This window comes from Tiliqua scincoides, chromosome 2 (genome assembly GCF_035046505.1).
Source record: "Tiliqua scincoides isolate rTilSci1 chromosome 2, rTilSci1.hap2, whole genome shotgun sequence".
NCBI lineage: Eukaryota > Metazoa > Chordata > Lepidosauria > Squamata > Scincidae > Tiliqua > Tiliqua scincoides.
In genome coordinates, this window is record NC_089822.1 from 117,255,510 (window position 1) to 117,271,900 (window position 16,391).

Sequence of the window (16,391 nt, forward strand, 5' to 3'; positions counted from 1 at the left end):
TGGAGCAAGGATTGTAACACAGGCCTCCCTTGTCCAAGTCCATCTATTACAACATACTAGCTCTTCTGGCCCTGGAAATTTCCCCCATGGCCCCTACATGTGGCTTTCCCCATCGCAAGGGCATGGTTTCAGATTATGTATGTACCAGCACCTAATGCCTCACCTCCGTATCTGCATGGCTTCCTCGTTGTCTGGGCTGAAAAACTCGTAATTCTTGTAGGTCTGGACGGCTTCACGGCGATACTGCCCGACATTGAACACTGGGAAAATGAAGACTAGCATGGCGATGGGATCTTCAGGAAGTCCCTCAATGTGAGCTCAGCATTGAATTCCACCCACCCTGAATGAATCCCTTCCTCTACCTTTAGTGGGGATCCCAATCCAGTTGAGGTAGCGGGTGAGCTTTTTAGAGATGTAGGTTTTTCCTCGAGCTGGCAACCCCACCATGATCACCATGGTTGGTGAATTGGTAAACTGGGGCACGGAGGCTGTGGAGAGGTAGACAGACAAATAGGCATTGTTACTAATGCTGCGGATTGGATATCAGAGCCAGAGAGTGACTGCCAAGCCTTGAGAGCAGAGCACCTTTCCCCAGTTTAGTGACAGAACCCAGGAATCCTGAGAGACTTTTGGGGAGAGCAAATATCATGCGACAGGCAGTCACTGCCCTGGCACATGTACCTGGAATGACCTGGGAGGACTTGCTGTGGGCAGAGAGTCATCCAGTAGAAGTTGGGCTGACATTCAGCGTGCTCATTATTGGTATATAGACTATTGTGTCTATGGGTCCCTCAAAAAAAAAAAATTCCCTGAGCAAGTCAGTTGCTCTGGCTTGATGCTGTATAAAACAAACCCTGGGCTGGCTGGCTGAGAAAGGACCTACAGCTTAGCAGAATGAAATCATCCCCACTCACATCCCCTGCGTTGCTGCAGGCGCTTGCTGGTGCGGGGAATCCATACTTTCTGCAGGGGGGTCTGAGTGAGCTCCCCAAACTCTCCAGACATCCTGCTGTCATGTCCTGCAGAACTGGACTGTCTGGCTCTTCCTGGAGGCTCCAAATCACTGCTTGTCATGTGTGTGTGTGTGTGTATACAACTAAAAGGTTCAGTGTGGGACAGTGCGGCTATTGAACTCCCACCTATGTCTACACTGCAGATAACCTGCAGATAACATCAGGCCAAACTCACTTTGCTGCTAGAGGGAACATTCCTTACTGTCCCTTACGCTTGCCAGTTTAGGAAGCTGGTGAACCTTGAAATGGAAAGGACCTGTCTATTCCCCACCTCCCTGACCCATCCACTTCTTCTGGAGTCAGGCTATGTTAGAGGTGAGCCCCTTGTGAGATCAGAGACCCCAGAACCCATTTCCAATTCTGTGGAACGGTCAGTTAATATAGCTATGGAATTCTGCCCTCAAGGATCCAAATTCTACAACCACAGATGTCACATCCTGCAACTGGAAAAAATGATAAAAAGGTATTAATTTTCTTTTGCAGATTTTGCACCCCCCCCCCAGATGAATTAGAAAATAAGAGCAGAGACACAATGCATGGACAGTGGTTAATAGTTAATCCCCTCCTCTCTAACTGTGAAATGAAATGCTTGTCTACATTTTTAGGGAAAATATCAATCTGTTTTCCTTTGAATCCATGCAGACAAGAAACTTGCTTTTCTCAAAATGAAAGTGAAGAATCTGAGTTCTACAGCAAACTGATGGATAACATATATGCTGCCCTGTTCTGTGTTCCAAAGGACCCATCAGAGCCAATTGTTCCTGGAGGGGAAACTCTGGATTATAAATCCCTTTGTTACTAGGACTGACAGCTTCCCTTTTTGGCTTTGTGAGATACAATGGTGTGTGGGTGAAAATGACCTTGAGTCTGTATTGGAACTAGTGTCATTGATACTAGCTTGCACCAGTGGCGTCGCTAGGGGGGTGCGGAACGCACTGGGTGACACGCACGGGGGGTGATGCACTGGGGGAGGTGACATGCTAAAATCGCGGTGGTTAGGAGTAACCTCATCATATTATATACCGTTGGATGCAGAATGTCGAGCGGAATGCAATGCAAAAAACCAGATTGAAATATCTCCTTTCTATCAAAAGTTATGGCCAAAAAACCGGAGAACAAAAAATGCATGGATCCCTATGGAAAGTGAGCCGTATCGTGCGTTTACTCGCGAGTAGGTGAACCTGCCTTAGTGAGTCAGAAAGGGCAGGCAGAGAGCAATCCAACAACACCAGAATGGTCCTGATCCAATGAATGCAGCCCCCAAAAACACCTGAGAAGGAAGTCCCTCCCTCCAAGCAGATGAATGTATTGCGCCCTATGGAAAGCGAAACGAAGCCTCAGTGTCGTGTTTACTTGCGAGTAAGCAAACATGCCTTGGTTGATGTGGAAGATCAGGTGAAGGAAAGTGCAAGGCTACCTGAATGGTCCTGATCCTATGCACCTGGAGTTAAACAAGTGCTCTAGAAGGCAGCCTCCCCCCCCCCCCACTAAAAATGATCAAAACAGAGGTTTCAGTTGATACAGTGAACCTTTATGAGACTTGCAAAGCCAGGTGGATCCTGACAGTGATCTAGTTTAAACAGAAGTTGTTAAATTGAACTGGGCACTGGGTGGGACTGAAAACCTTACTGATTTTGATGGGCAGGCTTACTGCAGGCAGGCTACAGAGGAAATTAACTTGGTGGAACAGGGCTGGCTTCTGCTCATTTAATTATTTGTTTTACTTTAATTATTTATACTTATTTATTTTAATTTGCCTGAGGATGTTACTTTCACCATTACAACACTTCTGGTGGGTCTTGGACAGATTGTCATTCTAAAAAGTGGGTCCCAGTGCTAAAAGTTTGAGAACTGCTGCAATAAGGTATTAGTAAGTTGACACCCTTGGGGGGAGTGACACCACTAATGATCAAAATCACTAAAATCACAGTTCGGAGGAATAATACCAGCATGTTATATATCAATCAATGTGTAATTTCATGCAGCATGTGTTCTATCTTTGTTCTATCAAAAGGTACAGCCAAAAAACCAGTGGAGGCAGAGTGATGGTACATCACCACACCCACCACCTGGGGTGTTGCCCTGCCCACTGCATGGGGGAGGTGACGTGCTGGCATCCCGCACTGGGTGATGCAAACCCTAGTGACACCACTGGCTTGCACACACTGCTCAGGGCTGTATACACCACAGATTTGGGCCAGAGTTAAGTCAGGGGACAAAGTGAAGTGTTCTCAGCTGCTGGTGAGGCTCACTGGGGACACTCAACTGGTTTATTTAACTAAAGAATTAAGAGCTAAATGAGCTCTGGTCCTGGAGCTGACACCTGGGGACAGTACACAGAGGTCTAAACACTGATTTTCAAATGGCGAAGCAACCATACATTTACAGGTTGCCCTCAGTATATATCAGACAGGATGCAGAGGTCAAGCGGCCCATTTTATCTCTCTGACAAGTAAACTACTACTACAATGTTTGGTTCTGTCCACCCTAGTTTAGTTTCTGTTCTGATTGGTTGCAGCTAGTGTTTGTTTCTTTGCTGGCATTTCATAAGCAACAGTAAACAAGATAAACTATAAAAGCTTATATGTTAAATCAGAGCATCTTACAAGAGCTCCTCCTTTCTCCATGTTAATGAATTAACCCAACTTACTGAACATATGTTTTGCAAAGGCATCTATGCAGTGCCCCAGAAAAAATTCCCAAATAAAAGCACTGCAGCCAATACATTAGCTGAAGGCTTAAGCTAAGCATTGTAACATGTTTTTTCTAAGGCTGTATACATGTGATTTGAAATTATCCAAATGTTAAAATACTTGGGTTAAAGCTCACCCTTGCCACAAATAGACATTGAAGAAACTTGGCCAGAAAGTTGCAAAATTGATGCATCGCAAACCATGAGCACAATCTGTGCAAGTCTGATGAAAGTAAATGAGGTTTCAGTGAGAGAATTCCCAGGGTTGTCTTTAAACCAACAATACACAATCTACTCAGAAGCAAAAAATAGCAGCAAGCTCTACAATCAAACATCCTTGTTCACAATTATTTCACTAGAGATTACTTGGCAGCAGTCAAATGGGCAAAGCTAAGGCAGACTTGAACCAGAACAACACAAGCTGGAGACTGAGCTTGGATGCAAAATTTTTGGAAGGGCATTCAAGATAGAAATCCACCAGTGGAGAGCTATAATGTACTGTTAAAATATTCTATTTTTACCTGTTTTGTTTAAATTGTTTTTAATTGACTTTTTAATTTGAATACTAAAATAGATTACTTTCTACTACTCCGTAGGACAGGGACAGCTACACATTCAAGCAGACACTTAGGGAACATTTTTAAGCCTTGCAATGCCAGGAAATGAGCTTTGGAGGAATAGTATTCAGAACAGTGTTTGGGTTCAATGCTCAGTAAAGGGACTGCTATTCCAAAACAAGCTTGGGCATTTCAGCAGAAGATGTGCAAAATATAGCACAGCTTAACCTATCCTCTGTACATTCATAATTAGTGTTTCACTGATTCAGCAAGTACTGCAAGTGTGCCAGGCCAGGAAATACAATATTCCTTCCGTCGCTCAAGGACAAATGCTGAGTGTTTTGATCAGGATTAACAGCAAAGAGAGGAAAGTGAAAGAGAACCAGTCTGTAAAGCAGGGCATAGGAGATGTCCTACCAGGGATGAGAGGTCCCTGTCATTCCATACTAGAAATAAAGGAGATGGGGCTGCCACTGCTTGAGATTCTCCACACTAAAGCCCTTAAAGGAATTAATTTGAGGGAAACATCCAGTCCACTTTTTTTTCCCCCACTTCTTTCAGAGCTATTCCTAGAACAACTGCTGTCAGCACGGCAGCCACTGAGACACCCCGTACCTGGGATTCTCGCAGGTTTATCCTCCATTGCTGGCCAGTCTCTCCTATCTTCTAGGAGCCATGGGATTGGGAGATATGCAGTGTAACTACGACAGTGAGGACTTCCCTTGGGGTCAAGTTTCGTGCTGGGGTGTCATTCACAGCTGCTGCTCAACCAGAGGCAAAACAATCCGAGGAGTCTTTCCAAAAGCAACCATGTGGCCTTGACAGAAAGGTCAGCACTAATATTATCCCTGCAGCTGGAGGAAGAAGCCGGAAGAGGTATTGGAGCTGGGGAATAAGAAAAGGACCCCTGCTTGATTCAAAGTGCAGGGGTTGATGGCCTGCACTTCTAAAACCTGGGTTCTACTGAAATGATTATAGCTATTTTGGGTGGCTTAAGCCAAGAGATCCTTCACTCAGGTTAAACATGTAATAGTCTCCAGGGAATGACTGCATTTTGTTAAGAGTCAGGGCCTCTTGTTAGGGCTGCCAGATGTTGTTTATTTCAGAAGTGAGCATTAGAGTCAAACTACATGTCATGCAGGAGATCTATAACAGGATCACCAACTATTTCTTTTAAAGCTTAAAAGCAGCTGCAGGGTGGGGAAATTGAATTTGGGCAACAGCACTGGGGGGTATTAATCCTTCCCTCCACGTACTATTTCCCCTTCTTAAATAACTCCTTGCAGCAGCTATTAGTCCTGCTAATAATAATAATAATAATAATAATAATAATAATAATAATAATAATAATAATAATAACAACTTTATTTCTACCCCGCCTTTCTCCCCGAAGGGACTCAAGGCGGCTTACAACATATTAAAAACAATTTAAAAACAAATAAAAACATATTAACACATACTAAAAACAGCAGTCAGAGTAAAAAAAATAGGTAAAAAGAGCATAGAGCAGCAGCAAGTCATAAAAGAATCAGGCCTGTAAAAAATATTAAAAGATGTTAAAAAGATGTTAAAAGGCCAAGAACTCAGGCCTGTTTAAACAGAAGGGTCTTCAGGCCTTGCCGAAAGGTCTCAAGAGAGGGAGCCATTCTTAAGTCAAGGGGAAGGGAGTTCCATAGCGTTGGTGCCACGACTGAGAAGGCCCTATTTCTTGCAGCCGCCCCACGTACCTCCCTAGGCGGCGGCACTTGTAAATAGTATTGTACCTGGTCCCTGTCCCCATCCCTTGGTGCTAAGAATAGCTTTTAGAGTGATTTTGCTCAGGCAAGCAGCATGGGAGAAAGAGCTGAAACCCCCCCCCCCCCCGCTGCACCATGACCCTGATCAAAATTGGATCCCCACTTCCATGGCTGCTTTTGTAAAAAATGCTGGGAAACTCATTCATGGATCTGCTGTGTCACTTTGGTGGCCCTTGGGCCAGGAGAGTTGCCAGATCTCTGGAAGCTCAGGAACAAAGATTGGAGCCTGGAAATCAGGGGGTGTCTCCTGATGCAATAACAATGGGGCAGGCAGGGGAAAGGTCTGTCTATGCCTTGTTCCTCTGTGTGGAACTTGATGGGCATGGGAGTGGAGAAAGAGCAGAAGTTAAGGGCTAAACAGTGTCTTTTTGTTTCTTCTCGCTCATTCCAATAATTTATAACTTCCCCTGAAGATCTTGAGAAGGTTAAAACATTGAAACCTCAGCAAAGTGGCAGCACCAGAAACTGGGAAGCAAGGGTAAGGCTGCCAAGACAGAGGAGAACAGGGCTTTTCAAACCTTTTAGTGGTCTTTTGTTTCGTTTTGTCTTTTGCAAGTACAGTACCATCTTTTCTGCATTTGTGAGCATGCCCATTGCCCCCAGGGATAGCAGTTGTTTATTTCCCCCGACCAGCTGACGAGAGAGCAGGATTCCCATTCCTTAAAGGACAACAGGCAGAAATTCAACACGTAAAGCTTGCACTCTGGAAATACAGCCGTGTATTGCTATTAAAAGGCATAGGTGCTTCTCCCAGATGAAGTTCAACATTTTGTCTGCAATCCTAAAATGTATCTCAGTGAATTCTTGTTAGGTCTTCACTGAAACCAAACAGGGACACATGGTGGGTGGGGAGGCAGAGCCTCCCTGCTGTAGTCCTTGAAAAGCACCACCACCACCCTTGAGGAGTGCAAGCACTCACAACCCATGTGCTCTGTGCCCACACTCTCTATGCTCTGCGCGTGGGTTGTGAGTGCTTGCACACCTCAAGGGTGGCAGTGGTGGTGCTTTTGAGGACTACAGCAGGGAGGCTCTGCCTCACCTGCCTCCCCACCAACCGCACATCCCTGAAAAAAAATACAGAAACCTTCGCTTCAGTTCTGTGAGGATGTCAATCAAGTGCCTGCAAAGCTTGTTCTTTGCATTTCGTGGCCCAGTCAGCACTTCTCTGTTTTTGCTGCCCTCTCCTTTCTACTTCTAGCGGTCTTTTCCTCTTCTCCAAGTGGCAGGACTTGAACTCAAAGCAGCACTTTAGATGGCATGATCCTACCAAAAAGGGGCAGCCTCCCTTTTTTTTGGGGGGGGGGGGGAATACTGTAATCTCAGGGTGACCAGATCCAATGGAGGACAGAGTGCCTATACCTTTAACCACTGTATAGTAGAGGGAATCTGGGCAACATGGAAGGGTTTAAAGCTTCACCTGCCCAAACTCCCTCTTCCTTGCAGCGGATCAAGGTGTAGGCTCTGCGTCCTCCATGGTGTCTGGTCACCCTGTGTAATTTGCAATGCTGCTCTGAGTTCAAGTCCTGCCACTTGGGGGAGAAGAGCTCTTCATTAGCGCCCTCCTGTACTGCCTCGCACGTGGAGGGTTCTGGGAAGAGCCGGAAGTGGGGGGGACTTTTTCTCTCCTGGTGGATTCAGAGAGCGGAAGTGACGTTTGCCTTCGTGTCCCCCTTCCTCTCTGGCTGGCCCTGGCGCCCCTCTCGGGTGGGAATGAGGCTGGTCAGCTGGAACGTGAACGGGCTGCGGGCTGGGGCGGGCTCAGCGGGGCTGCGGCGCCTGCTGGACTCGTTGGGGGCGGATGTGATCTGCCTGCAGGAGACCAAGATCACGCGTGAGTTCAATGCCAGGGAGGAAGCCAGCATGGAAGGCTAGGCGGGGGCTGTCCCCGGGGAGGGGAAGGAGCGCTCAGTGCGGTCATGGCTTTGCTCCCAAGGAATTCTGGGAAGTGTAGTTTTCTTGGGGAGGTGGGTCAGCTCCTTCCAGAAATGATGCAGAGCTTTGCTGCAGCGTTCGTTGTATTCAGTAGCCTTGAATAGGTTGGCAACCTTCAGTCTAGAAAGACTGTGGTATAAGCCTGCAGCACCCGGTATTCCCAGGCGGTCTCCCATCCAGGTACTAACCAGGCCTGTCCCTGCTTAGCTTCCAAGTTCAGACGAGACCAGGCATGTGCAACAGTTGCTGCCTTGATAGCTTTGGGCAAGTGAAAGTTGTTCATGAGTTTGCACCAACCATCAAACCCAGGGGCCCCTCCAATCCATAAATAGTGTCTGAAGAGCCCTGAAGCTTCTTGGGCCAGCCAGAGGGTACCCATTGTGCCTACCTCACAGGGTCGTCGTGAGGACAGACGGAGGGGAGGAACTATATGTACCACTCTGAGGGTCAAACCCTATGCAACTTTCCAGCACTGGTGCAGCTGTGCCAATGAGGCCTGCGCTGCATCCTGTGGTGGGGGCAGCCACTGAAGCCTCCTCCAGGTAAGGGGATTTTGTTCCCTTTCTTCGGGGATGCATCGGCACTGGAAAGTTGCATAGGATTGGGCCCTGAGCTCCTTGGAAGAGGGTTGGTATAAAAATGTCTCATTTGGTCCATCAGATGTCTTTGGAAAATTAATGAATCTCTCCTGATGTTGCTCTCTAGCAACTGGGGTTCAGAAGCACACGGAATCCTCTTTCTAGAAGCCAAGGGCCTTGGGCACAAAGGGGTCTTTCACAGTTTCCTTTTTTCAAAACTGGAGATGTTAGAGGTTGAATGTGACTAGATTTTATGCGACCTTGCCTCAGTTCTCACCACTTTCTTAATTTTACTGTATTCTCAGGGAATCTCTTGGAGGAATCATTGGCTATAGTGGAGGGCTATAACTCCTATTTCAGCTTCAGTCGGACTCGCAGTGGCTACTCAGGTAAATGGGGCATCTGGCTGGCCTCACCACTGGTTGCCGGCTTCTTCACTAGCCTCTGTAGCTGTATCTTAAGCAGAGACTTCATCTGTAGCAATGAGCAAGTGATGATGATATCTCCATGCCTGAAAAACGTTCCGTGCTCATTGCTGAACATCAGCCATGAAGCAACAGCTTAACGCTTGGAAAACTGACAACTCTGTGTCCATCCCTTTATATTTGTCTTGACCTTAAATCTAAGAGGTTGCATTTCCCTCTTTTAGACCCACAAGAGAACAAACTTTTAAATATCTTCTCCCAGGTGTTGCAACATTCTGTAAAGCCAGTGCCACACCAGAGGCAGCTGAGGAGGGCCTGACTGGGCTGTTCACCAAACATGATGGAGCTGTTGGTTGCTATGGAAATACAGGAGACTTCACGCCCGAGGAGCTGCAGTCACTGGAGAGTGAGGGTCGTGCTGTGGTCACCCGCCATCGTATTTGGTAAAGACATGGATGGCAAGAGGCACTGCAGAAAGGGCCTGTTGCTATTTATTTATTTATCGCCCACCTTTCTTTTCTCATGGTACCTAAGACAGCATACTTGGTTCTCCCAGCCAGGTACTGACCAGAGTAGATCTGCTTAGTTTCAACAAGATAGCCATATCACATGCCCTCAAACCATGCCTTGTTGCTAGTATTGACTAAGCTATGAGCTAAGGAACCTGTTGGTGGGCCACTGTGAGATACAGGAAGCTGGACTAGATGGGCCTATGGCCTGATCCAGCGGGGCTGTTCTTATGTTCTTATGCTGGGTGTGGCATAGGGAGTTAGAACTGGAACCAAGAAGTCCCTGATTGAAATTTAACCTCTGCCGTGAACTTGCCATGCCGGTGGTCTTTAGCTTCCCAAGAGCTGGGTCCCACCTCAACCTTCAAACTGCATTATGAAGCCCACCTTCAAGAGTCCAGTGGGTAAGAGGGGTAGGTGCATGAACATATATGCCTCCTGTGTTTTCCCTGCTCTGTGGTGGCAAATCTGCATGTGATGCTACTGGTATCACAGTAGCCATTCCAATTGGAAGGAGAGGAGGGGCAGAGAGTGGCAACAACACACACTGAATTATGAAAGGCGGGGGGGGAGAGGAAGTGAGACAGGGCCGAGGGAGAGTCACAACAGGGGAGAGCTGGCAGGTGGTTGAGAGACTGAGGGGGCCCACTGAAGCCTTCGCCAAAGCAAGCCAGCCAAATCTTCTCATGTTGATAGCTATTGGCTCCATAGGTGATTTTAAAAGAGAATTGGACACATTCAAGGAAGAAGCATCTATGAATAGCTGGACTAATCATGTTGGCTATTTGTACACTTCTACCCAGTTTAATCCATAGAGCTTTGCTAGGATCTTGAAACTTCCTAGTTAGTTGCATTGCACAATTTTGGTTGAAGTTACCTTCAATGGGTTTTTCTATAGTTGCCTTATATGGCAGTGGTTCAAGATTTTGCATACAGGGAGCTTGAGACCTAGTGATCTGAAATCTTATTGCGTATGTGTGCTTGTTCTCTCACTGCAGCACCTCAAAGCAGCAGGAGTCCACACTGACGATCATCAATGTTTACTGCCCCCGCGCTGACCCAGAAAAACCAGAAAGAGGAGATTTCAAGCTACAGTTCTATCGCCTCCTACAAGCTCGGGCTGAGGCTCTTCTCAGATCTGGAGGGTATGCCTCACTCCTGCTATTAGCATAATGACTAATAGCCCAATCCTAACTGGACAGTGGCACCACTGCTGTATCCCACGGAGCCAGGGAAGCAGTTGGAAGTCTCCTTAGGGTGAGGGAACTGATGTTCCCTTACCCCATGTCATGCCCTGGCAGCCCCTATGGGCCTACTTCACTGGTTCCCATCCTGTGGTCTGGGGACCACAGGTGGTCCGTGAGACCCTTAGCAGTGGTCCAGGAGATCTCAGAAAAAAGATCACTTTTGATCAGTTCAAGCATCTTGCTGAGCGAGTGCTCGCACACAGACCACTAGAAAGGGTGGAGAACAGTCTGTAGCTATCAATGAAGTGTCAGTTATGGCTGTGGGCAGTCCATTCTTTGCTATCTCTGGTAGTCTATGGGAGGCACTTGCTTAGGAGATGTTTCCTCACAGATCACCTGAGAGAGCAGAGAATGGACCACCTGCAGCTACAGCTGACAACAAAAGCAGCAACCCAGAAATCTTCTCTAGAAATTCTCTAATTATTACAGATTTAATTGAACTTTTTGTGCAGGAAGTAGTGTGGTCCATAATAATTCCAATTTTTGCTCTGGTGGTCCGCAAGCTCCTAAAGGTTGGGAACCTTTAGGGAACCGCTCCTAAAGGTTGGGAAGCTCAGTCACTGGAGCGGAACTGAGGGGATCAGTGTAGTGCTTTGAGGTGTGGAAGAGGAGATAGAATTCAGTGGTTGCCTCCCCTCACCCAGTTACACCTCTCCCTGCCCCCATTCTGTACCTGTTGTGCTGGTCGGAGCCTGCTTAGGTTTGGATTGTTACACTGAACTGTGAAATGCCTGATTCAAATATCATATATCATCACTGCTACAAACCCCACAGATGTTGTTCTGACAGCCTTGGCTTGTCACTTGCCTGGGAAACTGGTGGAAACTTTCCTGTTTGGGAAGACCTTTCACTGGCTGATAACTTTTAGAATTCTGATTATTTTATGATTAGCTACTGTATGTATTTAGGATTGTGCTAATGCTTTACCTTTATATTTTCAATTCCTTTTGCACAGTAATTCCTCCCATAACACTGCTTCTTGTAGCACTGATTAAATAGAATGCTCCTTATCCCAGCATGATTGACAGTTATTCCATCTTCTAATGAGAGCAGTGAATTCTGGGCCAGTAAGCTCCTGTTTCCTGCCTAGTAGATTAACAGTACATTCTATAGCTTTGTCAGTCAGCGCTTGACTTTCCAGAACGGATCCCCCACATTAGGAGAGGTATAACTGTATTGTAATTTTCTCCTATAGGTTTGTGAGTGGTCATAACAGTGCATGGGTGGTCTATAGGATTTTCAGTGTATGGCTTTCAAAAGAGTTGATGGATGGAGCTATGGGTGGGGCATTGGGCAGCACCAGGGCAGGGCCTGTTGAATCCAAATTGAGATCAACAGAGAAAACACTTTTCACTCTTTCCCCTGCTCCCTTCCAAAATACTTGATGGGCAGCCCAATCCTGAATCTTGCAGCTCTGCCAGGTGCAGCAGCACCAAAACATTTACTGCTGCATCCAGCAGCACTGCCAAGGCCACCAGAAGTCTCCTTGGCTCCACTCTCCAGTTTCACCTACTTTCTACCTCCCCCCACTCTGAAACTACTTACCACCGGCTGGCACTGCTGGAACACCAGCCGGCCCTCCATGAGGTTCTGGCCCAGCACCAGCAGCCCCTCCTCTCCAGGTGCTGTAGACGTGCCTTACAGCATGTTTGTGACACCCAGCGCTAGAGTTCAGCATCGGCACTAAGGGGGTTCAGGACTGGTAAAATATTTGATACTAAACCTGAGGCAACAATACGAAAGGTAGAATCATAGCAGTGCATGGGAAGCAGGGTAGATATTGTGAAATAAATAAAGTGAATTGTTTGAAAAAACAGCAGTTCAAGATCAAGGTAATCTTCAGTCTGACTTGGGATAGGGCTCTAGTCCAACACTGCCACCCATTTGCCAGGATATAGTGTGAATGTCCTTAGAATTGGTCTCCCTCAAGTGTCTGGCAACACTTTGTGGTGACAGTGTGGTATCCCCATTGTCCAGAAGTTTTGAGAAAGTGTGGCTCCAATTGTTAAGCATAGTGTTTTGGTCTGGCGAGAGCCCCTGGGGCTGCAGATTTGAATCTTATAGCTCAGTGATAGGGTATCTGATTTACTCACAGAAGATCCCAGGTTTAGTCCAAAGGATCTTGGCTAGCAGTGCTGGGAAACACAACTGCTAGTTTAGAGTATGTAGGAGAGAAAGCCACAGCAAGTTTAGAGTATGTAGCCCCATACTATCTGGACCGGCGTAACTTGATGTAAGTCAACCTTTTGTGTTTCCTCTACACAGTAAGCTGCCTTGCTGCTGTGATTGAATCTGCATTTCCCAATGAGACTGCTACTCCTCTTTCTGTTCAGTGTATGGAGTTGCTTTTGATTTGGTCTTGAGGGCAGGCATGCATGAATGGGCGCCATTGGCCAGACCTTAGATTCATGCAAGTTTCCTCTTTTATTCTAGCCATGTGGTCATCATGGGAGACATCAACACTGCACACAAGCCAATCGACCACTGTGAACCAGGAGATCTGGTGAGCAAGCTGTCTTCTTCAAACAACCTATATGAGGTTAGGGTGACATGCATGTGGAACAGGGTCTTCTCTGTGGATGCCCCTCATGTAGAACTCCCTGGTACAGGACTGCCTCCCTCTCTTTCAGCTTTAACAGTGATCCGTCATACTTCTTTTTGCCAGACATTTGAGTTTTAGGTGAATAATTGCTATTATTTCATGGTAATTGCATGTGTAAATTGTGTAAATTTCTCTTGTTGTTAGTTTAGATTTTTCATTTTACTGAACTGGTTTTTTTTGTTTATGTACATCTTATTAGCTGCCTTGGGATGAGAGGTAGTAATTAAGTGCAATAAATAACTTTCCGTGTCAAATACCAAATTTTATCAGTGTCAATGCCTTTCTACAGTGATGCATAGGTGCACAATGCAATATGCAGACCTCTGGTCTGGAAGCCACAAGGTGTGGAGAAGTCTTCCTGATGCTTTTCTGTCTCTTGCAGGAGTCCTTCTGGGAGCACCCTGGGCGCCTCTGGCTCAACAGTTTCCTATGGGAGCCAGACAAGGGTTACCAGGATGAAAAATGTTTTGTTGATACATTCCGCTTTCTACACCCTGGCCAAGAGGATGCCTATACCTGCTGGTGCAACGTAACAGGATCCCGACACCTCAACTACGGCACCCGAATTGACTATATACTGGCTGACCGTGCTCTTGTATTATCGGAGTTGGAGGGAGCCCAGATCATGCCAGAAGTGCTGGGCTCTGACCACTGCCCCATACAGGCCACACTGAAAGGTGTTTTCTTGGGTGCTCCTCGCTGCCCACCCCTCTGCACCCGCTTCCTGCCGGAGTTTGCTGGCACTCAGCAGAAGCTCAGCCGCTTCCTGGTGAAAGTGGAGCAGACCAGCCTGTCAGAGAAGGGGCACAAGCGGGGTGAGGCTGAGCAGAGCGGAATGGGGGATTCTAAGAAGCAGCGGACAGGCCAACTCCCAAAGGGGCAAGGGGATTTATACAGCTTCTTTAAAACTAGTAACAAGAGGGCTAAGGCTGCTGACAGTGCTAGGTATCCATCAATCACAAGCACAATACAGAACACGGCAGAGGATTCTGGGCTTTCTGTCAATCCTGCTGAAAGGACAGCTGATGAATGTGGGGTTGTTGGTGTAGCTAAAGGAGCTGCTGAGAGTTTGAGAAGGGAGCCTGCTATGGGTGTGACCAGTGAGAACTGTGGAAACGATTTGGGACCCAGCAGACCAAATCAGTCTGCTACCTTATGGAAGACACTGCTTTCGGGCCCTGCCCCTCCACCCCATTGCAAGACCCATGGGGAGCCCTGTGTTCTACGGACAGTGAAGAAGCAAGGGCCAAACTTTGGGCGGCGCTTCTATGTCTGTGCCCGGCCTCTGGGGAAGCCCTCTGACCCCCGCGCACGTTGTGACTTCTTCCTGTGGGCCAGGAAAGGGAATTCTTGAAATGGAAAGATGATGTGTCTTTGTTCAACCCTGATGGAAAGTGCCTTTCTAATGCTTGGGAACCAGTATATGTCCACCTCCTAAAAAAGAAGTTGCCCTCTGTGACATAGCAGGTCTGGGCTCAGTTCCAGGGAGTTCCTGGGCTCTGGCCAGGAATTTCTGTGAGATTCCTTTCAATGTGCCTAGTACATTGTCATGGTAGAATATGCTGGGGTCAACCTTGAACCCCTTGAAAGTTCTGCAGGCCTGGATGGTAGAGCCATAGGAAAGGACTACTATGGTACTTAAACTGTAAGAATTTAAGAACCTATCCACAATATTGCATAGATTTTGGTGCTAGGGCTAACAGAAACTGGATGTAAAGACCAGTTTGACCTGTTATGAATGAGTAATTCTGAACTTGGGGGTGCAGGTTCTCTAGTTCTCAAAATGGGACCAGTGCAGGTCAGTTAAGCTCCATCAGCACTGGATGCAAGAGCACTCTTTCTTCCTCAAACCTTCCTTCTCGTTAAATCAGAAATAATTGCTCTTAGATGATCTGTCAATGCATTACTTTCTGAATAGCTTTCTTTACCTTGTTTGAAAAGAATACATTTTTTACTTTTGATAAAATAAAGATATTAGGGGAATTCCCTCTGTGTGCGTAGGAAGGGGAAAGGATTCTGTGAAAAGGGTTGGGGTGCAATGGAGTTACATTAGGTGCTTGGAGGTAACATCCAAATGGCACTAATAGCGGGATTTGGTGATGCTGTTTGAGTGTTCCTCATCCTTGTAGAAACTGCAGGGTGTTGCAGTTAGCATAGCTGATGGGGACTACCTCAGGCTAGGAGTGGCATCAGAAAAAATATGGGGGTGTGGAAGCTTAGGCAACAGAGGTCTGAAATAGCAGCAAAGACAGTATTTCAGATGAATGCTCTCATCTTAAACAAATGAGAGACAGAGAGAGAGGCCATAGAGAACGGCTCATTATATGGCTGTGCTTACATATGCCCTAGTAACATTGAGATTGAATTGCTAACATGCACTATCCATAGGGTTGTCCTTAATGAGTGTTTGGAAACTTCATCTCATTCAAAATGTTGCTAGGTTATTAAGCCAGTTATATAAGCTCAATCTAGAGAGCATGAGCAGCAATTTAAACTGCTGCTCATGACCTTTAAAACAATTTGGGGGCCAGGATACCCTAAGGAACACCTCTTCCCACATGGCTCTGCTTGCCCTTTATGGTCAGCGGAAGTGATCCTTCTCAGGGTCCCACAACCAAACAAAGGAACATCGCTGTGGCAGTGCCCCAAATGTGGAACCCCCAAGAATTCTACCCTGCCTCTGCCCCCCCCACTGGTAAATGAGTGGGGGGGTAAATGAGTGGGGGGGGGGTAAATGAGATTTTGTAAATGAGCTCAGCTTGTTGCCCAGGCATGGGGGGTGGGTGGGAGTGAACACGCAGTCTCTTCTTACCATAAGGGGGTAAAAGGATGCTGACCCCTGCTGGATACTGCCTGGATTGCAAAGATTGGCACAATACCCCTCCAAGGGGTACAGTGCTTCAAAGCTTTGAAGAATAGAGCTCTCTGCTGGCCATGTGTGGTATTACTTGCTTTGTGCAGTTTTGTGCCTTAGGCTGAGCTATTAAAAGGTTGCTGCATTTTCCACACACAGATCCTGGTGCTTTGGCCTCGCTTGGTC

At 46.8% G+C, this 16,391-nt stretch overlaps 2 protein-coding genes across 3 annotated transcripts in view; one reads left to right on the forward strand and one right to left on the reverse strand.

The window, feature by feature from the left end:
• The window catches only part of PFKFB1 (6-phosphofructo-2-kinase/fructose-2,6-biphosphatase 1), a 23,577-nt gene extending 18,518 nt beyond the window's left edge, over positions 1-5,059 (reverse strand). For both annotated transcript variants that reach the window (XM_066613680.1, XM_066613679.1), the window contains exons 1-3: positions 4,878-5,059; positions 363-488; positions 164-260 (exon numbers count right to left, since the gene is read on the reverse strand). In XM_066613680.1, coding sequence (XP_066469777.1) covers positions 164-260; positions 363-488; positions 4,878-4,905 — 251 coding nt within the window. In that variant the 5' untranslated portion in view covers positions 4,906-5,059. The remainder of the gene's footprint in view (positions 1-163; positions 261-362; positions 489-4,877) is intronic.
• A 2,709-nt stretch (positions 5,060-7,768) lies between these two features.
• On the forward strand, positions 7,769-16,057 carry APEX2 (apurinic/apyrimidinic endodeoxyribonuclease 2). Its single transcript, XM_066617263.1, has 6 exons — positions 7,769-7,889; positions 8,874-8,957; positions 9,256-9,436; positions 10,501-10,647; positions 13,183-13,252; positions 13,734-16,057. The coding sequence occupies exons 1-6, from the start codon at positions 7,769-7,771 to the stop codon at positions 14,703-14,705; spliced, it is 1,575 nt and encodes a 524-aa protein (XP_066473360.1). The 3' UTR covers positions 14,706-16,057.
• Positions 16,058-16,391: the final 334 nt, after the last annotated feature.